General features: G+C 21.0%; 1 protein-coding gene across 1 annotated transcript in view; it reads right to left on the minus strand.

Moving 5' to 3' along the window:
- Positions 1–22,206, minus strand: part of LOC117180925 (probable ATP-dependent RNA helicase DDX10) — a 50,760-nt gene that overhangs the window by 2,334 nt on the left and 26,220 nt on the right. Inside the window, exons 8-12 of the mRNA XM_033373562.1 lie at positions 20,017–20,200; positions 19,744–19,920; positions 17,191–17,327; positions 13,788–13,993; positions 5,635–6,104 (exon numbers count right to left, since the gene is read on the minus strand). Of these exons, the coding sequence (XP_033229453.1) occupies positions 5,635–6,104; positions 13,788–13,993; positions 17,191–17,327; positions 19,744–19,920; positions 20,017–20,200 (1,174 nt within the window). The remainder of the gene's footprint in view (positions 1–5,634; positions 6,105–13,787; positions 13,994–17,190; positions 17,328–19,743; positions 19,921–20,016; positions 20,201–22,206) is intronic.

The following is a 22,206-nucleotide window of genomic DNA, read 5'->3' on the forward strand; positions in this document are numbered from 1 at the left end:
TTTTTATTTGAAAAGCTTTGTAAGGTACAGAGAAAATTTTGGGATAATTTTTTTTCTTCCAAGCGCACGTTTTTACAAATTTGGTAGGTGATACAAAATTTAATTCTTCTTTCGAAGAAAAAATTATTGCTTACATTTTCAAGCTTTTTTTGAAATGTGCATGTTATTTTTGAATAAAAAAATACAAAAAGCTTTCGCAAAAATTCGGGAATATTCTAATTCGGGAATTTTACTGTGTCGGCAATTTTATTTTTCGGGATTTTTCAGTCGTCCCAAATAAAACCAAGAATGTAACGATTAAATTTGGAAAAACACTATAAAATGCTTCTATTTTAATTAATTAAAAAAAGATCCTCCTTTAAAAAAATCTCTGTGGAAAAATAAAAAAGAGGGGAAAAATATAAAAAGGCAACCAAACCATCCTTTTCTTCTCTTTTTGTTATTTCGTCTTTTTTATTTGTATTTTTCTAAAATTGAAATAAAGAAACATTTATAACTGAAATCTTTTGAATCTTTTTTAATTATTTAAAATCTCTCAATTTTTTAAAAGGTTTTTTCAAATATTTGAAATTTATAAAACCACTGCAAAATTGTTTCAAATCTTTGAAATATATTTAAAATCTTTAAAATGTTTGTGACATTTTTCGGCAACTATTGAAAACTTTTTTATTTTCTGAGATCTTTTGAACTTTTTGAAGTTTTTTTTTTAATTTAAATTTTTGAAACGTTTTTTTAAAATCTGAGACACTTTAAATTCCTTGGGAAATCTTTTGAGATTTTTGAAAACTTGCACATTTTTTTAGAAATTTTTGGAATATTATTGAAAACTTTTAAAGCTTTGTGAAAACTTTTAAAATATTTGAAATATTTTCTTGATCTTTAAAATAATATTTAAAATTACATTACATATTTAAAATATTTCTGAAACTTTTGTGAAAATTTTCTATAATCATTAAACCTTTGTTAAATGTGGAAAATTTTTAAAACGGTTTTTAAAATCTGCGAAATATTTTTAAATCTTTGGAAAATTTTTGAAACCTTTGACATTTTCGAGAAATGTTTGGACAATTATTGAAAACTTTTTAAGCTTTGTGAAATGTTTTGAAATATTAAAAATATTTCTGAATTCTGTAAAATCTTAGTGAAATTACTAAAAATTTTCTGAATTCTTTGAAATCTATGTGAAATATTTGAAACCATTTAAAAATTATGAAACTACTGTGAAATTTTTAAAAATCTTAATCTTTGAAATATTGCTGAAATCTTAGAAAATTTAAAAATCTTCGCGAAATCTGCTAAGTTTTTGAAAGGTTTTTGAAATCTGCAAAATATTTATGAAAACTTTTGAAATTTTTGAAAAAGTTTTCGAATGTTCCAAATTTGTTTAAGGTTTTAAAAATCTGCGAAATGTTTTGAAATCTTTGAAAATTTTGTAAAATTTTTGGGCAACTATTGAAATCATTAAAATCTTTGTCAAATATTTCAAAACTTTTGATACCTTAAGACATTTTTGAGTCATATTTTGGAATTAAATTTTTCTCAAATCTTTATGGAATCATTAAAATTTTTGGGAATTTTGAAATTTTTGAGAGATTATTGAAAAGTTTCAGAGCTTGGTAAATTTTTTTGAACTGTTTGAAATATTTCTGAAATCTTTAAAATTATCGAAATCTTCATGAAATCCGCTAAATTTTTTAAATGTTTTTAAAATCTGCAAAATCTTTTAAAATCTATATGAAATTAAAAAAAATTTTGAAACCCTTCATATTTTTGAGAATTTTTTGGGAAAACTATGGAAGTTTTAAAGTTTTGTGAAATATTTTGAAATCTTTAAAATCTTCGAATAGCAAATAAATTTTTTTTAAATATCTGAAATCTGCGAAATCTGTTGAAATATTTATGAAATAATTGAAAACTTTAAAATATTTATGTGATATTTGAAATCTATTAAGAATTATGAAACCACTGTACATTTTTTTAATTATCACTGAAATATTTTCAATTTTCTTTTAATTCTTTGAAATATTTGAAATCATTTGAAAACTAGGAAACCACTTTGATATTTTGTGAAATCTTTTACATATTTCTGAAATCTTTAAAATGTTTGCGAACATTTTGGCAATCATTGAAAACTTACAAATCTTTGAAATCTTTGTGAAATCTTTGTGAAATCTTAAAAAAATGTTGATACCTTTTACATTTTTTAGTAATTTTGGACAAACTATTGAAAACTTTAAAATATTTGTGCAATGTTTTAAATATTGCTAAACTCTTAGAAAAATTTTTAATCTTCGTGAAATCTGCTTAAATTAATATCTTTTTTTAAATCTGTGAATTGTTTTTAAATCTTCATGAAAACTTTTGAAATTGTTGAAACATTTGACAATTTTGAGAAAATGTTGGGAAATTATTAAAAGGTTTTAAAGTTTTTTTTTAATATTTCGAAAAATTTCAAATATTTCCAAATATTTAAAAAAAAAAACTTTTGGAAATTATTATAAACTTTTAAATTGTTGTGAAATTATTGAAATCTTTGTGAAATCGGTTACATTTTTGAAATGTTTTTAAAATCTGCGAAATATTTTGAAATTTCTATAAAAACCTTTTAAATTTATGAAACTTTTCATATTTTTGAGAAATTTTTGGAAAATCTGAAAATTTTTCAAGTTTTGTGAAATATTTTGAAATATTTCTCAAATATTTTGAAATATTTCTAAAATCTTTGTAAAATATGAAACATTTTTGAAATAATTGAAATCTTTGCGTGATGTCTCAAATCTTTTGAAAATGATGAAACCACAGTGAAATATTTTTAAATCCTTGAAATATTTCTGAAATCCTTCAAATTTTTGTGAAATCTTTCTATAATCATTCCAATCTTTGTGAAATGAGGAAAATGTTTGAAACGTTAAATGTTTTTGAATTCTTTGAAATATTTTGAAATCATTTCGAAATTGTGAAACCATTGTAAAAATTTGTGAAATCCTATAAATATTTCTGCAATCTTTCAAATCTTTTTCAAATCTGCGAAATCTCTGATATCTTTGAAATATTTCCAAATTTTTTTTATTTTTCTGAAATTTTTGGGCAACTATTGGAACCATTGAAATCTACCTGAAATATTTTTAAATTTTTGATACTTTTGAAAATTTTTAGTTATCTTTTGGAAATTATTGAACACTAAATTCTTTATGAAATATTTGAAATCGTTGCGAAATCATTCTAAAATTATTTAAACCTTTGTGAAATCTTCTAAATTTATGAAATGTTTTTAAAATCTGCAAAATCTTTTGAAATCTTTATGAAAACTCTTTAAATTTTTGAAACTTCTCATATTTTTGAAACATTTTTGGAAAACTATTGCAATCTTTGAAATCATTCTGAAATATTTAAAAATTTGCAATACCTTTGACATTTTTTAGCAGTTTTTTGTAAATTATTGAAAACTTTTCAAGCTTTGTGAATTATTTCTGAAATATTTGTGAAATCATAGAAATCATTCAAATATTCGACAAATCTTTGGAAATCTCTGTGAAATATTTAAAATAATAAAAATCTGTAAATCCTTCAAATATTTTGAAATCTTTGGAAAATTATGAACTCATTATAAAAATTTGTGAAATCTTAAAAATATTTCTGAAATCTTTCGAAACTTTGTCAAATCTGCCACATTTTTGCAATGTTTTTCAAAATCTGCAAAATCTTTTGAAATATTTATGAAATCATTTAAATATTAGGAATTTTGAAATTTTTGAGAGATGATTTTTGATACCCTTGACTTTTTTGCGTAATCTTTTAAAAATATTTGAAATCTTTGTGAAATCCGCTAAATTTTGTAAATGTTTTTAAACCCTGCAAAATCTTTTAAAATCTATATGTAAATTTAAAATTTTTTGAAACCTTTCAAACTTTTGAGAATTTATTGTGAAACTATTGAAGTTTAAAAGTTTTGTAAAATATTTTGAAATCATCAAAATCTTTATAATAATAAAAGTTTTTTGTTAATATTTCTTAAATCTGCGAAATATATTGAAATATTTATGAAATAATTGAAAACTTTAAAATGTTTGCGATATTTGAAATCTGTTAAGAATTATGAAACCACTGTACTTTTATTAAAAAATATTATTAAAATATTTTCAATTTTTTTTAATTCTTCGAAATCTTTGAAATCATTTGAAAACTATGAAACCACTTTGATATTTTGTGAAATCTTTGACATATTTCTGAAATCTTTAAAATGTTTTCTGAAAATTTTGGCCAATTAATGAAAACTTCCAAATCTGCAAAATATTTCTGAAATCTTAAACATTTTCGTGAAATTTTAGGGCAGATATTGAAATCATTGAAATCTTTGTGAAATATTCTTAAATTGTTGATACCTTTGACATTTTTGGGTAATCTTTTGGAAAACATTCAAAACTTTAAGAGCTTTGTGAAATATTTGTGAAATCTGCTAAATTTTTTTAATCTTTTAAAAGTCTGCGAAATCTTTTGAAATATTTTGAAATTTTTGTATAATTATTCAAATTTTTGTGAAACTTGCCAAATTATAAAAAAATTTTTAAATCTGCGAAGTCTTTTGAAATCTTTTAAAAATTTTGTAACCTTTGAAATTTGTCAGAAATGTTTGGACAATTATTGAAAACTTTTGAATCTTTGTGAAATTTTTTGAAACATTTAGAATATTTTTGAAATCTTTGAAATCTTAGTGAAATTACAGAAGTTGTTCTGAGTTCTTTGAAATCTTTGAAATCTATGTAAAATATTTGAAATCATTTGAAAATTATGAAATTACTGTGCAATGTTTTGAAATCTTTGTGAAATATTTTCTAATTTTTGATACCTTTGACATTATTGAGTAATCTTTTGAAAATTATTGAAAACTTTTTAAGTGTTGTAAAATATTTTTTTAAACTTTTAAACTTTGTGAAATCTTTAGAAAACTTTGTAATTTATGATATTTAAAATCGTTTGAAAATTATTAAACCACTGTGAAATATTTCTAAACATTTTGAAATTTTTGAAATATTTCTGAAATCTTAAAAAATGTTGTGAAATTTTTGGACAACTATTGAAACCATTGACATCTTTGTGAAATATTAAAAAAAAATGATACCTTTGACATTTTCATGCAATCTTGTGGAAATTATTGAAAACTTTTAAAGCAATTTGAAATATTTCTGAATACTTTGTGAAATCTGCTAAATTTTTTTAATACTTTTAAAACCTGCGAAATATTTTGAAATCTCTATTAAAACACTTTATAATATTTTTGAGAAATTTTTGGAAAATTTAAAAACTTTTTGAGTTTTGTGAAATATTTCTAAAAATCTTTGTGAAATATTTAAAATATTTGAAATCGTTGCGTGATATATCAAATCTTTTGAAAATGATGAAATCACTGTGAAATATTTTGAAAACTTTGAAATATTTCTGCCATCTTTTAAATCTTTTTCAAATCATCGAAATCTTGGAAATACAACTAAAATCTCTGAAATTTTTTGAAATCCGTGTAAAGCTATTGCGATATTTTTTTAAATCGGTTGTAAAAATTATGGGAAAAGAGAGAAACGGGAAGAAAGAGTGTGAATTCCGAAAGAAAAATAAGAATAAATCGTAAAATTTGAATACCTGTGTATCTTATCTTCATGCTCGTCGATTTCGCTACCACTCTCGCTATCGCTGCTCACCACTTTCCGTTTAACAAACTCGCCCTCCTTCTTTCGATACACCAAATCACCATCATCATTATCTTCCTCACTCTCCGTCCTTTTTCCATAAATCTCATCCGGATCAGGCATCACGTAGCCATCGGAATCCGCAGAATCTTCCTCTTCGTTTTCCTCGCTTTCCTCTTCTTTTTCTCCTTCTTCTTCTCCCTCTTCTTCTTCCTCCTGGCTAGCTAATTTCCTTTGCTCTTTCAACTTCCGTTTCGCTTCCCTCTTCCTCTCCCTAATTTTCTTCCTGTGCAGCTCTTTATCGAAAGCGTCTTCCTGGCGCAAAGTTTCCTTCGCGAGTTCTATATTAATTCCCGACCCCGTCTGCTGATCATACTCTCTTCCCCGTTCTGATACTTTCGATTTCGTGGGATCCAGGATTTCCTACATTTTTTTTTAAATTGGATTATTGCAAGTTGTTTTCGTAACAATCTTAAAGTGTTTAAAGATTTAAAAACTTTGTAACGTTTTCGGTAAAACTATTGAAAACTAAAAAATCCTCCTATAGAGCTTTGAAATCGTTGTGAAATCTTTAAAATTGTCGTGAAATTATTGAAATATTACTACAAATTTTGAAATATTTAAAATTCTTTAAATTTTACAAATCTTTGAAATCTTTGTGAAATAATTATTAAAAATTGTATAACCTTTGAAAATTTAGAAATCTTTGAAATCTTTATAAATCTTTCCAAATTTTTTAAAATCGTTTGAAATCTTTAAAATATTACTTAAAATTTTGAAATATTTTAAATGAATAAATTTTGTTTAAATCTTTGAAATCTTTGTTAAATACTTTAAAAAAATAGTATACCCTTTGAAAATTTGGAAATCTTTTTAAATCCTTCGAAGGGTTTTGAACCCTTTAAAATCTTGTCCAAATTATGAAATTTTCGTACATCTTACAAATGTTTCTGAAATATTTTTAATCTTTGTCAAATCTGTAAACTCGTCGTGAAATCTTTAAAGTATTACTAAAAGTTTTGAAATATTTAAAATTTTACAAATTTTTGTGAAGTACTTTTGAAAAATTGTATAACCTTTAAACATTTTTTAATCTTTGAAATCTTTATAAATCTTTCCAAATTTTTTGAAATCTTTAAAATATTACTTGAAATTTTGAAATATCTTAAATTTAAAAAATTTTTTAAATCTTTGAAACCTTGGTGAAATACTTTTAAAAAATTGTATACCCTTTGACAATTTGGAAATCTTTTTAAATCTTTCGAAAGGTTTTGAAATCTTTAAAATCTTGTCCAAATTATGAAATTTTCGTGCATCTTACAAATATTTCTGAAATATTTTAAATCTTTGTAAAATCTGTAAACTCGTCGTGAAATCTTTAAAATATTACTAAAAGTTTTGAAATATTTAAAATTTTAAAAATCTTTGTGAAATACTTTTGAAAAATTGTATAACTTTTGAAAATTTAGAAATCTTTGAAATCTTTAAAATCTCGTGAAAATTATGAAACCATTGTAAAATTTTTAAAAATTTACAAATCTTTGAAATCTTTGTGCAATAATTTAAAAAAAAAGGATAACCTTTGAAAATTTGTAAAAGTTTGAAATCTTTATGAATCTTTCGAAATTTTTTGAAATCTTTTAAATCTTTGTAAAATCTGTAAACTCTTTGAATTATTTCTAAAATCAGCGATTTTTTAAAAAACTTTTGACATCTTTAAAATATTGCTTAAAATTTGGAAATATTTTAAATTAAAAAAATGTTTTAAACCTTTGAAATATTTGTGAAAATTTTTAAAAAATTGTATAACCTTTGAAAATTTGGAAATCTTTTTAAATTTTTCGTAAACCTTACATTTTGAAATATTAACACAAATTTTGAAAAATTTTTAATTCTTTAAATTTTAAAAATCTTTGAAATCTTTGTAAAATAATTTTTAAAAAGTATAACCTTTGAAAATTTTAAAATCTTTGAACTCGTCGTGAAATATTAAAAATATTACTAAAAATTTTGAAATATTAGAATTTCACAAAATTTTTGTAAAATACTTTTGAAAAATTGTATAACCTTTGAAAATTTAGAAATCTTTGAATTCTTGCGAAATCTTGCGAAATGTTTTGAAATCTTTAAAATCTCGTGAAAATTATGAAACCAATTTAAGATTTTACAAATCTTTGTGAAATAATTTTAAAAAAAAGTATAACCTTTGAAAATTTGGAAATGTTTGAAATCTTTGTAAAATATCTAAACTCTTTGAATTATTTCTAAAATCAGCAAATTTTTAAAAATCGTTTGAAATCTTTAAAATATTGCTTAAAATTTAAAAATATTTTAAATTTAAAAAATGTTTTAAAACTTTGATATCTTTGTGAAATACTGTTAAAAAACTGTATAACGTTTGAAAATTTGGAAATCTTTTTAAATTTTTCGTAAATCTAACATTTTGAAATATTACTACAAATTTTGAAATATTTAAAATTCTTTAAATTTTACAAATATTTGAAATCTTTGTGAAATAATTTTTAAAAATTGTATAACGTTTGAAAATTTAAAAATCTTTGAAATCTTTATAAATCTTTCCAAATTTTTTGAAAACTTTTAAATCTTTTGAAATCTTTAAAATCTTGTGAAAATTATGAAACTATTGTAAAATTTTTTAAACTTTACAAATCTTTGAAATCTTTGTGAAATAATTTAAAAACAAAAAGTGTAACTTTTGAAATTTTGGAAATGTTTGAAATCTTTATGAATCTTTCGAAATTTTTTGAAATCTTTTAAATTTTTGTAAAATCTGTAAACTCTTTGAATTATTTCTAAAATCAACGAAATTTTTTAAATCGTTTGAAATCTTTAAAATATTGTTCAAGATTTGGAAATATTTAAAATTAAAAAAATGTTTTAAATCTTTGAAAACTTTCTGAAATACTTTCAAAAAAATGGGAAACCTTTGAAAATTTTGAAATCTTTAAAATCTTGTAAAAATTATGGATTTTTCGTCAATCTTCCAAATATTTCTGAAATTTTTTAAATCTTTGTAAAATCTGTTAATTCGTCGTGAAATCTTTAAAATATTACTAAAAGTTTTGAAATATTTAAAATTTTACAAATCTTTGTAATCATTAAAATCTTGTGAAAATTATGAAACCATTGTAAAATATTTAAAATTGTACAAATCTTTGAAATCTTTGTGAAATAATTTTTAAAAATGTATAACCCTTTTTAAATTTGGAAATCTTTATAAATCTTTGGAAATTTTTTGAAATCATTGAATTATTTCTAAAATCAGCGAAATTTTTAAAATCGTTTGAAATCTTTAAAATATTTTTTAAAATTTGGAAATATTTTAAATTAAAAAAATTGTTTAAATCTTTGAAACTGTGTGAAATACGTTTAAAAAATTGTATAACCTTTGAAAATTTGTAAAATTTTTTTAAATCTTTCGAAATCTTTAGAAATCTTTAAAATCTTGTAAAAGTAATGGATTTTTCGTACCCCTTACAAATATATCTGAAATCTTTTGAATTTAAAAAATATTTCTGAAATCTTTTATATCCTTAAAATATTTCTGAAACCTTTTAAATGTTTGTAAAATATTTCTAAAACCATTGTGAGATTTTTTACGATTTTAAAAATATTTCTGAAATCTATTAAATCTTTGTAAAATCTTTAAACTCTTCAAAGTATTTTTAAAATATTGTGAAAAATTAGAAATCTTTATCAATTAATTTAGAGCTTTGAGATTTTTGTGAAATATTTTGTAATTTTCAAAAATATTTGGGAAACTATTAAAATCTTTATATAAATTTCTGAAATTTTGAAATCTTAAAAATCTTTGTTAAAGCTCCAAAATATTTGTAAAATCAAGAAAATCTTTTGAAATCTTTCGAAATGTTTTGAATTCTTTAAAACCTTGTTAAAATTATGAAGCCATTTAAAATTTTGGTAAATCTTAAAAATATTTCTGAAATCTATTTGTAATACCTGCGAAATCTGTTGAAATCTTTGTGAAATAATTGAAAATTTTCAAATCTTTTATGTGATATTAGACAATTTTTCTAAATTATAAAATCATTAAATGATTTAAAACTATTGAAAACTTTAAATAAGTGTAAAATCATTCAAGTCTTTGAGATATTTTGAAAATGCTTTAAAATCTTTGAAATATTTTTATAATTTTTACACATTTTTTAAATCTTTGTGAAGTATTTTGATATCTTTAAGTCTTCCTTTAGAGCTTTGAAATCTTTAAAATCGTCGTGAAATCATTAAAATATTACTAAAAATTTGGAAATATTTAAAATTGTTTAAATTTTACAAATATTTGAAATCTTTGTGAAATAATTTTAAAAAATTATATAACCTTTGAAATTTTGGAAATCTTTTAAATCATTTGAAATCTTTCGAAATCTTTAAAATCTCGTGAAAATTATGAAACCATTGTGAAATTTTTATAAATTTAAAAATAATTCTCAAATCTTTTAAATTTTAAAAATATTTCTGAAATATTTTAAATCCTCAAAATATTTTTGAAATCTTTTAAACCTTTGTAAAATAAAATAACTTTTGAAAATTTGGAAATCTTTTTAAATCTTTTGAAATGTTTTGAAATCTTTAAAATATTGTGAAAATTATGAAATATTTTGGAAATCTTGAAAGTATTTCTGAAATCTTCGTAAAATTTGTTAAAACAAAATTTAAATCTTTGCAAATGCAGAAATCTTTAAACTCTTTAAAAATCTTTCGAAATACATTGAAATCTTTAAAATCTTGTGAAAATTATGAAACCATTGTGAAGTGTTTGTAAACCTTAACAATAATTCTGAAATCTTTTCAATCTTAAAAATATTTTTGTGTTGTGAAAAATTATACATTTTTATTAAACCATTTAAATCTTTGAAATCTTTGTGAAATATTTTGTAATTTTTAAAAATCATTGAATTTTTTACAAATCTTTGGGAAACTGTTAGACACTTGTTAATCTCTTGAAAAATTTTATATTTTTGTAATCTTTGAAATTTTTGCGCAATTTTTTGAAATTTATTAAATATTTTTTTAAATGTTGAAATCTTTGATAAATATTTCCAAATTTGTGACATCTTTGTGAAATATTTTTAAAATTTTGAAATCTTTTGAAATCTTTAAAATCTTGGTAAAATCAGTAAAATCCTAGTGAAATATTTTTAAATTGTAAATATTTTAAATTTTTTTAATTTTGGAAATCTTTGAAATCTTTTTAAATATTTCTGAAATGTTTTAAATCTTTGTAAGGTCTGTAATCTCTTTAAATTATTTCTAAAACCTTTGAAATCTTCGGTAAAAGCTTAAGAATAGTTGTTAAAAATTAGAAATCTTTATAAAATCATTTGAATCTTTGTGAAATATTTTTTAATTTTTTAAAATATTCGAATTTTTTAGAAATATTTGGAAGTATATTAAAAACTGTGAAATCTTTTTAAAAAATTGATATTTTTTATATCTTTAAACTCTTTTGAAATCTTTGAAATACTTAACTTATTTGAAAAATGTTTGAAATATTTAAACTCCTTTTTAGAACTTTAAAATCTTTATGAAATCTATAAAATCGTCGCAAAATATTAAAAATGTTAGTTAAAATTTTGATATATTTTTAATTTGTAAATTTGTTAAAATCTGTTAAATCTTTGTGAAATACTTTAAAAAAATGTTTAAACCTTTTAAATCTTTAAAATATGTGTAAAATTATTAAAATCTTTGAAATATTTCCATAATCTTTGAAATCTTTGTAAAATATTTGAAAAAAATGTCAAGCTTTTGCAAATTTAGATATGTTTTTGAATCTTTCGAAATGCATTGAAATATTTATATTTTTGTGGACATTATGAAATAATTGTGAAATTTTTATCAATCTTAAAAATATTTCTGAAATCTTTCAAATCTTAAAAATATTTCGGAAATCTCTCAAATCTTAAAAATAATTCTGAAATCTTATAAATTTTTGTAAAATCTGCAAATTCTTTGAATTATTTCTAAAATCTGGGAAATCTTTTGAAATCTTTGTAAAATCCCTGAAATCTTTAAAATCTTGATAAAATCTTTGAAATCGTTGTGAAAAATTCGAAATCTTTATTAGTAAATTTAAAAAATCTTCGAATTTTAGAGAAATCTTTGGAAAACTATTAAAAACTTTGTAATCTTTTGAAAAATTTGATATTTTGAAATCTTCAAAATCTTTGTAAAATCAATCAAATCTTTGTGAGATTTTTGAATTTGTAAAAAATCTTTTAAAAAGCTACTGAAAACTTGTAAAACCTTTTTAAATCCTTGTAAAATATGTGAAATCTTTGAAATATTTCTGAAATTCTTGAAATTTTGAAATCTTTATAAATTTTAAACCTTTGAAAATTGGGAAAACTTAAAAATATTTTTAAATCTTTCGAAATGTATTAAAATCTTTAAACTCCTGTAAAAATTACGAAACCATTGTGAAATTTTTGTAAATCTTGAAAATGTTTCTGACATCTTTCAAATCTTAAAAATATTTCTGAACTCTTTCAAATCTTAAAAATATTTCTGAAATCTTTCAAATCTTAAAAATAATTCTGAAATCTTATAAATCTTTGTAAAATCTGGAAATTTTTTGAATTATTTCTAAAATCTGAGAAATCTTTTGAAATCTTTGTAAAATCCCTGAAATCTTTAAAATCTCGGTAAAATTTTTGGAATCGCTGTGAAAAATTGGAAATCTTTATTAGTAAATTTTAAAAATCTTTGAATTTTCGAGAAATCTTTAGAAAACTATTAAAAACTTTTTAATCTTTTGAAAAATTTGATATTTTGAAATCTTCAAAATCTTTGTAAAATCAATAAAATCTTTGTGAGATTTTTGAATTTGTAAAAAATCTTTTAAAAAGCTACTGAAAACTTGTAAAACCTTTTTAAATCCTTGTAAAATATGTGAAATCTTTGAAATATTTCTGAAATTCTTGAAATTTTGAAATCATTAAAAATTTTAAACCTTTGAAAATTGGGAAAACTTAAAAATATTTTTAAGTCTTTCGAAATGTATTAAAATTTTTAAACTCTTGTGAAAATTACGAAACCATTGTGAAATTTTTGTAAATCTTAAAAATATTTCTGAAATCTTTTAAATTTTAAAAATACTTCTGAATATTTTCAAATCTTTGTAAAACCGCTGCAATCTTTTGAAAATTTGCAAATATTTAAAATCTTTTTAAAATCTTTAAAATATTTGAAATATTTCTGAAATCTTTTAAAACCTTAAAATATTTAAATCTATGTTAAACCTACGAACTCTTTGAATTACTTCTAAAATCTGCGAAATCTTTTGAAATCTTTGAAGCCTTCGTAAAATCTTAAATCTTAACAATTTTTGAAATCTTTCAAACATTTGTGAAATACTTTTAAATTGTTTAAATTTTTTAAATGTGTATTGCTGAAATCTTTGAAATTTTTATAAAATATGTTGAAATACTTGAAATATTTTTTAAAAATTTTAACTCTTTTTTACAGCTTTAAATTTTTAAAATTTGAAAACTTCTTAAATATTTAAAATATTTTATAGATCTTTAGAATATTTTGAAATATTTCTGAAATCTTTTGATTCCTTAAAACCTTTTACAATCTTTTAAATCTTTTTAAAAACCTGCGTACAATATTTTGAAATTTGTGAAATTTTGGTAAAATATTTTGAAAATTTTGAAATATTTTGAAATTAAGAAAATTATTATTTCTGTACTTTTTAAATATCATCGAATTCGATTACTAAACTAGTCAGCGAAAAAAATTCACACAAGGCAAAGAAATTTGCAAAAAGATTTTCTCATAAAAAAAAAATATTTTTTTCTCTCATAAATTATATATAAAAATGTAGAAAATCAGACTAAAGAAACTTTAAATTCTTTAAACCATATGATAGGCTCTATTTTTAATTAATAAATTGAATCAATAAATTAATAAATTGTCCAAAAATATTGAATTAACAAAAATTTTAATTTTACTGCGATCAGAAGTAAATTCCCCATTTTAAAAATTAAATTCCCGATTTTTTTCAGGGTCAAATCGCCAAACTGATAATTAAAAAAAAAATCATAATAAATAAATAAATACCTGTCCATCCTCGTCGAAATTGATTTTTTTATTTGGAACGATCTTCTTCTTCAACATTTTTTTAGCTACAGCTGCTTTCGTCACGGGTTTCAGAATTTTCTCTTTTCCGTCTTTGACTTCATTTATTTGAAATTCTTCATCCGAAATATCGATATCAATGTCTCTTCTCTTGATAGTCAAAACATCCCCCTCATCGTCACTTTCAGCTGAAAATAATTTTTCAAATTGTCTTTTAATTAATTTTTTTAAGCTGAAAATTAAAATATTCCATTTTTGGTTGAAAATAGATCTTCAGTCTGGTTTTTTTAATTTAAATAAATCACTTCCCGGCCATTTCCCCATTTTTTCCGGGTTTAAAAATATTTTTTAATTCAATAATATTTAAAAAATTAAAATTCTAAAGCTTAACATTTTTCCATCTGAACTAATAAAATTCAATTCAAAAATGTTGTATTTACGACTTTGTGAAATCTTTTGAAATGTGTGAAATATTTCTGAAATTTTTTAAATCTTTAAAAATATTCAAAATATTTAAAAACGTTTGAAATCTTTGATTTTTTAAATCCTGGAAATTTTTAAATCTTTGTGAAATATTTTGTTATTTTTGAAATCTTTGAAATCTTTGTAAAATATTTGTGAAATTTTTTTTTTTAATGTAACCATCGAAATATTTGTGAAATATTTATATCCTTGAAACTTTAATGAAAGATTTAGACATATTTGAAAACTTTTTTAAAATTTAAAAATTTTAAAATCTTTTTTAATCTTTGAAATCTGGTAAAAATGATGAAACCATTGTAAACTTTTTTTAGATCTTAAAAATAATTCTAGAATAATTTAAATCTTTGTAAAATCAATAGTTTTTGTGAAATATTTGAAATTTTTAAAAATATTTCTGAAATTCTTGAGATTTTCCAAAGATTTTAAAACTTTGAAATATTTCTGAAATGTTGAAAAATTGGTTTAAAAAATCTGAAATCTTTCAAATCTTTTGTGATATTTAAAATTTTTTGAAATCTTAAAAATAATTGTAAAATAATTAAAATCTTTGTGAAATCTTTGAAATCCTTGAAATTTTCATATAATATTTAAAAAATTTGAAATCTTTTTTAAAATTTCAAATTTTTTAAATCTTTTGAAATCTTGTGAAAATGATGAAACCGTTGTGAAATTTTTTGAGATATTAAAAATATTTCTGCAATCATTTGCAACTTCGTAAAATCTGCAACATTTTTTAATTATTTTAAAAATATTGCTAAAAATTGTGAAATACTTTTAATTTGAAAATTTTTTTTAATCTTTGAAATCTTTGAAATTTTGTAAAAATTATGAATTTGTTTCAAATCTTAAGAACATTTCTGAAATCTTTAAAATATTTGTAAAATCTGCAAACTTTTTGAATTATTTTAAAAATATCTCTAATAATTTTGAAATATTTTTAATTTAAAAAATTTGAAAAATCTTTGAAATCTTTGTGAAATACTCTTACAAATTTTGTAAATCTTTGAAAATCTTTTAAAACTTTGTGAAATTTTTTTTACAAATCTTGTAAATCTTTAAAACCTTTAAAATTATGTGAAAATTATGAATTTTTTTACTGCAAAATTTTTGAATTATTTTTTAGATATGCAGCAACTTTTGAAATCATCTTTAAAATCGTTGTGAATTTTTAAAAATATTGCTAAAAGTTTTAAAATATTAAAATTTTTTTAATTCTGAAAATCTTTTAAATCGATTCATGAAAGATTTTGAAATTTTTGTGAAATCTTTTTAAAAATTTGAAAATTCGAAAATCTTTTGAAATCTTGTGAAAATGATGAAACCATTGTGAATTTTTTTTAAATCTTACAAATATTTCTCAAATCATTTAAATCTGTATAAAATCTGCAAAATTTTGAAATTATTTAAATTTTGAAAATCTTTTAAGCCTTTGTGAAATACTTTTACAAATTTTGGAAATATTTCAAATCTTCAAATCTTTAAAATGTTGGGAAAATTATTAATTTTTTTAAAGCTTAAAAATATTTTTGAAATCTTTCAAAAATCTACAAAATTTTTTAAGTGTTTTTAAAATATGCAAAAAGTTTTGAAATCTTTACAAAATCGTTGTGAAATCTTAAAAATATTGCTAAAAGTTTTGAAATTTTTGTAATTTTGAAAATCTTTGAAATCCTTGTGAAATACTTTTACAAATTTTGTAAATGTTTAAAATTTTGCTAAAATTTTTTGAATCGTCGAAAATTTGGAAATCTTTGTAAAATTTACAAACTTTTCGGTTAATTTCTATATATTTCTGTATTTCAATATTATTTCAATAACGTACACTTATAAAATCGAAGCTACTACCACTTTTCAACTGAAAAATCTTAAGTTAAATGCAATTAAACTACGAAATAATTTTTTTTTTTTACTTTTATAAATTAGACAGTTTACAGGTTCTAATTCAGTTCCAAGAATATAAAACCACGTTATAATTGTCAATGCTCTAAATTAAAAAACACTTAACACTTTTTAAATCATAAGTTAAATGATATTAATTTTAAATACTTTAAACATCCTTGAAAAGCTTTAAAATTTTATTTGAAAATCATGAGAAATCTAGAACTTCTAAATATGTTTTAAAATTAATTAAACTTTTCCTACAATTTGTAGAAAATGCCTGCATATGTCAAAAATGTCCTCAAAATTTTGATGCAAAATAACAATTGAACACATATTATTTAATTATAAGAGATATTTAGAACTTTGGAAAAGAATTGTGAAAGGATTCAAAAGAATAAGAACATTTTTTTGAAGATTTCCGGAAAAATTGAAAATAATTATTTATTTACAAAAAATTCTAAATATTAAATTTTTTTTTAAAAAAATAATCTGGAAGATTTTAAGGAAATTTTTATTTTTTACTAAATTTAATTAATATTAAGTTGATAATACTTTATAATATCTAAAAAAGACATTTACAAAATCTGGAAATTTGTTAATTTCGAACGGATTTAGAACCGTTTTGTCCGATCACATACAAAAAAATGTATTTATTTATATTTACAGTTGATAAAATAAAAATATGTTTTATCCAAAATTTTCAACTTAAAACGCTTTTAATGTTTTCATTTTGTAAATTTTCAAAACAGCGTTCTTAAATTCCTTAAATTAAAAATGTACGCTTAAAAATAAAAAAATAAAATTTTTGTAAGTAAAAGATTTTCGAATTGCGCATTATAAACTGAAAGATAGGATAAGTAAGAAAAATAAAATTTTAAGAAATTATTTAAAAACTCTAGAAATTTTAAAGTACTTTTTCTTCTTTTTGATTAAAATTTTTTTATTTTGAAAGGAAAGAAAAAGGTGAAATAAATAAATTTGCCATCTACGAGACGCAGATGAGCGCCTTCTGTATTTTTACTTGGAACAGATTCTTCTTCTTCTTCTTCTTCGTCCTCTTCGGAGCTTTCATCATCTTCCTTTTCAATTTTCTTTTGACTAGCTTTTTCCCTTCTTGCTAGAACTCGGATTCGCGGAGGTATCGTTAAACCTAGGGATCTGTTAATATGGTTTTTAAGATTATTAAAAAAAATTTGTTTAGAGAAATAAAAATAAAAATCGAACCGAGGGGTTGATCACACTTGAAATCTGGCGAACAAGCCTTTGTTGAATCTTTTGAAATGGTCGTAAAATATTTCAAATCTTTGTGAAATATTTCTAAAATCTTTCAAATATTTGAGAAATCTTCGTAAAATAATTGAGATCTTAAAAATATTTTTAAATTTTTGATACCTTTGCAATTTTGTAGCGATTTTTTGAAAATTATTGAGAACTTTTAAAGCTTTGCGAAATATTTGTAAAATTATTGAAATCTTTGTGAAATCTGCATAAAATTTTAAATGCTTTTATAATCTGCGAAACTTTTCATGTTTTTGGAAATTTGTTGGGAAATTAATGAAAAATTTTATAGTTTTGTGAAATATTTTGAAATATTTCTGAAATTTTTGTAAAATTTTTTAAAATCTTTAAAATATTTTTAAATTTTGTATACTTTTGCCATTTTTTAGCAATCTTTGAAAATTATTGAAAATTTTTAAAACTTTGTGTAATATTTTTTTAATCTTTTAAATCTTTGTAAAATTATTAAAATCTTTTAAATATTTGTGAAATCAGCTAAATTTTTGAAATATTTTTAAAACCTGCGAAATCTTTTAAAATATTTATGAAAAATATTTAACTTTTTGAAACTTTTCATATTTTTAAGACATTTTCGGGAAACTATTGAAAAGTTTTAAAGTTTTATGAAATATTTTGTACTATTTCTGAAATATTTGTAAAATTATTGAAATCTTTGTGAAATGAGCTAAATTTTTGAAATGTTTTTAAAATCTGCGAAATCTTTTGAAATATTTATGAAACAATTTTAGTTTTTGAAACTTCATATTTTTGAGAAATTTTTGGGAAACTATTGAAAAGTTTTGTGAAATATTTTGATATACTTGAAATCTTTCTGAAATAATTTGAAATGTTTGTATAATCATTCCAATTTTCGTGAAATCTGCTAAACTTTTCAAATGTTTTTTGAAATCTGCGAGATTATTGAAAACTTTGAAAAAAGGGCTTTGTGAAAAGTTTTCAAATATTGCAAATATTTCTGAAATATTTGTAATCATTGTAAAATTATTTAAATCTTTGCGAAATATTTGAAATCGTTTGAAAATTATTAAACCACTGTGAAATTTTTTGATATCTTCAAAATATTTCTAAAATCTTTTAAATCTTTAAGATTTTTGTGAAATCTTTGTAAAATTCTTTAAATCTTCCAAATCTTTGTGAAATCTTCAAAGTAATTGAAATCGACAAGTTCATAAAATATTTTACAATATTTTGAAAATTATTAAACCACAGTGAAATTTTTTGAAATCCTACAAATATTTCTGAAATCTTTCGAATTTTTTGTCAAATCTGCGATGTCTTCAAAATATTTCTAAAATCTGCTAAATTTTTGGAAATTTTTGTGAAATCATAAAAATCTTTGTGAAATTTGAAAATTCTTGGAAATATTTCTGAAAACCTGTGAGAAATATTATTCAATCTTCGTGAAATCTATTCAAAATTATAATACCATTGTGAAATGCTTTAATTATTTCTGAAATCCTTGTAAAAGGATTCAATTCTTTGAAACACACATTTTTAGGAAATTATTAAAAACTTTAAAATCTTTTCAAATATTTAGAAATATTTGAAATATTTCTAAAATCTTTGTGAAATCTGCGAATTTTTTCTCAAATCTCGAAAACATGTTGAATATTTTAAATCTTAGAAATCTTTTGAAATATTTGAAATCTGCGAAATCTTTCTGTGATATTTTTAAACTTTAAAAAATTTTATAATCCTTATTAAAATTTGTGGAAATTTCTCTAATATTTCTGAAATCTTTGCGACATTTTTGGGAAAATATTTGAAACTTCAAAATCTTTCTGAAATTTTTGAAATATGTTTCAAGTCTTCATAAGATCATAAAAATCGTTGTGAAATTTGCAAATTCTTGGAAATATTTCTAAAAATCTGTGAGAAATATTTAAAATCTTTTCAAAATTGTGATACCATTGCGAAATTCTTTGAATATTTCTGAAATCCTTGAAACATTAAATCTTTGTAAAATAATTGAAAAATTTTTTAAAACTTTAAAAAATTGGTGTAATATTTTAAATCGTTGTTAAAGCTTAAAAATATTTGTGAAATCTTTTAACAAATATTTCTAAAATCTGCGAAATCTTCTGAAAATGTATTAAAATTTTTTTTTTGTGAAATTTCTTAAATCATTTAAATCTTTGTGTGATATTTGAAGTTCGTCGAAAATAATGAAGCCATTATAAAATTTCTTAAATTCTTCGAAATCTTTAAAATCCAGTCTACACTCAAAAATCATGTGACCAAGTTCTTCGCGTCGAATAATTTGTAAATATTTTACTTAGAAAATGCATCAGTGTCGAGAGCGTGTAGGTTGAAAATCTTCTTATCTCTCATTTTCATGACCGATTTAATGTAGGCGAGAAAAGATCGCTGGGCAGTTTGCTTGAGCTCAGAATTTCGAGCGAGAAGAGCTGCTAATTCTTGTTCTGGAGATTGCAAATAACTGGGCCTAATTCTGTAAAGGAGAACAATTATTAATTGAAAAAGGGGCAATTATTTTTCGAATCTGCAAAATAAAAAAATTAAAATCAATAACAGAAAAGTTGGGTACTTTAGTTCGGAAATTGGAATTCCGCGAATCGCCAATTGGTCGATTATATTTTCCTCGCTGGGCAGTACAACCAATAAAGAATTTCCACCGCTTTTAAATCTTGCTGTTCTTCCCGCTCTGTGGATGTAAGCATTCACATCTTCCGGACAATCCATTTGTACAACCCAATCGACATCAGGAAAGTCTAAATAAATAGGTTAGTTCGTTATTTAACTAGGAAATCAAGCAAGACATTTTTTAAATCAAAAATAGTTTAATTTTCAACAACAAAAATTGCAACAAAATAACTGAATAATTTTCAAAAAAAGAGTTAAATTTTCGACGAATGGTTGAGCTTTACACAAAATAAATCAATTTTCAACAAAATAGTTGAATTTTCAAGAAAATAAGTCAATTTGAAACAAAATAGTTGATTCTTCAACCAAATAAAATTTAAAGAAAATAGTTGAATTTTCAAAAAAATAAATAAATTTTCAACAAAATGCTTGAATTTTCAACAGAATTATTAAATTTTGAAACAAATATTTTAATTTTTAAGAAAATAGATCAATTTTAAACAAAATAGTTGATTTTTCAAACAAATAAATTTTAAGCAAAGTAGTTGAATTATCAAGAAAATAAATAAATTTTCAAGAAATGGTTGAATTTTAAACAAAATAAATAAATTCCCAACAAAATAAATTTGAAACAAAATAGTTGAATTTTCAAGAAAATAAAAAATTTTTCAATAAATGGTTGAAATCTAAACGAAATAAATAATAGTTGATTTTTCAACAAAATAAATTTTAAAGAAAATAGTTGAATTTTCAAGAAAATAAATAAATTTTCAACAAATGGTTGAATTTTAAACAAAATAAATAAATTTTCAACAAAATAGTAGAATTTTCAAACAAATAAATTTTGAATAAATAGTTGATTTTTAAACAAAATGGTTGAATTTTCCAAAAAATAATTAGATTTTAAACAAAATAAATGATTTTTTAACAAAATAGTTGAATTTTCAATAAAATAAATAAAATTGCAACTAAATAAATAAATGTTCAACGAAATGCTTGAATTTTCAACAAAGTAATTAAATTTATAACTAAATATTTAAACTTTCAACAAAATAAATAAAGTTTCAACCAAATGAATAAGTTTGAAAAAAGTTGAATTTTTAACGAAATAAAGAAGTTTAAACAAAATTAGAACTTTTAATAAAATAGTTGTATTTTTTCTACAAAATAAATAAATTATCAACAAAATAAATTTGAAACAAAATAGTTGAATTAAAAAAAAAGTTCAATATATGGTTGAAATCTAAACAAAATAAATAAATTTTCATCAAAATAAATTTTCAACAAAATAGTGGTTTTTCAAACCAGTTAATTTTAAGCGAAATAGTTTCATTTTCAAGAAAATAAATAAATTTTCAATAAATAGTTGATTTTCAAACAAAATCATTACATTTTCAACAAAATAAACAAATTGTCAGCAAAATAGTTGAATTTTCAAGAGAATAAATTAATTTTAAACAAAATAGTTGAATTTTCAACAAAAGAATTAAATTTTGAACTAAATATTTAAATTTTCTACAAAATAAATAAATTATCAACAAAATAAATTTGAAACAAAATAGTTGAACTTAAAAAAAAGTTCAATAAATGGTTTAAATCTAAACAAAATAAATAAATTTTCAACAAAATAGTTGATTTTTTAAACAATTAAATTTTAAGCAAAATAGTTGAATTTTCAAGAAAATAAATAAATTTTCAACAAAAACATGAAATTTTCGACAAAATAACTAAATTGTCAGCAAAATAGTTGATTTTTCCACAAAATAAATTTTAAGCAAAATAGTAGAATTTTCAAGAAAATAAATTAATTTTAAACAAAATAGTTCATTTTTCAAACAAATAAATTTTTAACAAAATAGTTGAATTTTCAAGAAAATAAATAAATTTTAAAGAGAATAAATAAATTTTCAATAAAATGGTTGAATTTACCACAAAATAATTAAACTTTAACCAAAATAAATAAATTTGTAACAAAATAGTTTAATTTTCAATAAATTAATAAAACTGCAACTAAATAAATAAATTTTCGACGAAATGCTGAGTTTTTCTGATATTGTGGTGAAATTTGAGGTGAGTGGATTGTGGAAGTGTGTGGAAGGGTGTGGAGGTGAGAGATCTAATTGAGGGATTGTGA

This window comes from Belonocnema kinseyi, chromosome 1 (genome assembly GCF_010883055.1).
Source record: "Belonocnema kinseyi isolate 2016_QV_RU_SX_M_011 chromosome 1, B_treatae_v1, whole genome shotgun sequence".
Lineage (NCBI taxonomy): Eukaryota > Metazoa > Arthropoda > Insecta > Hymenoptera > Cynipidae > Belonocnema > Belonocnema kinseyi.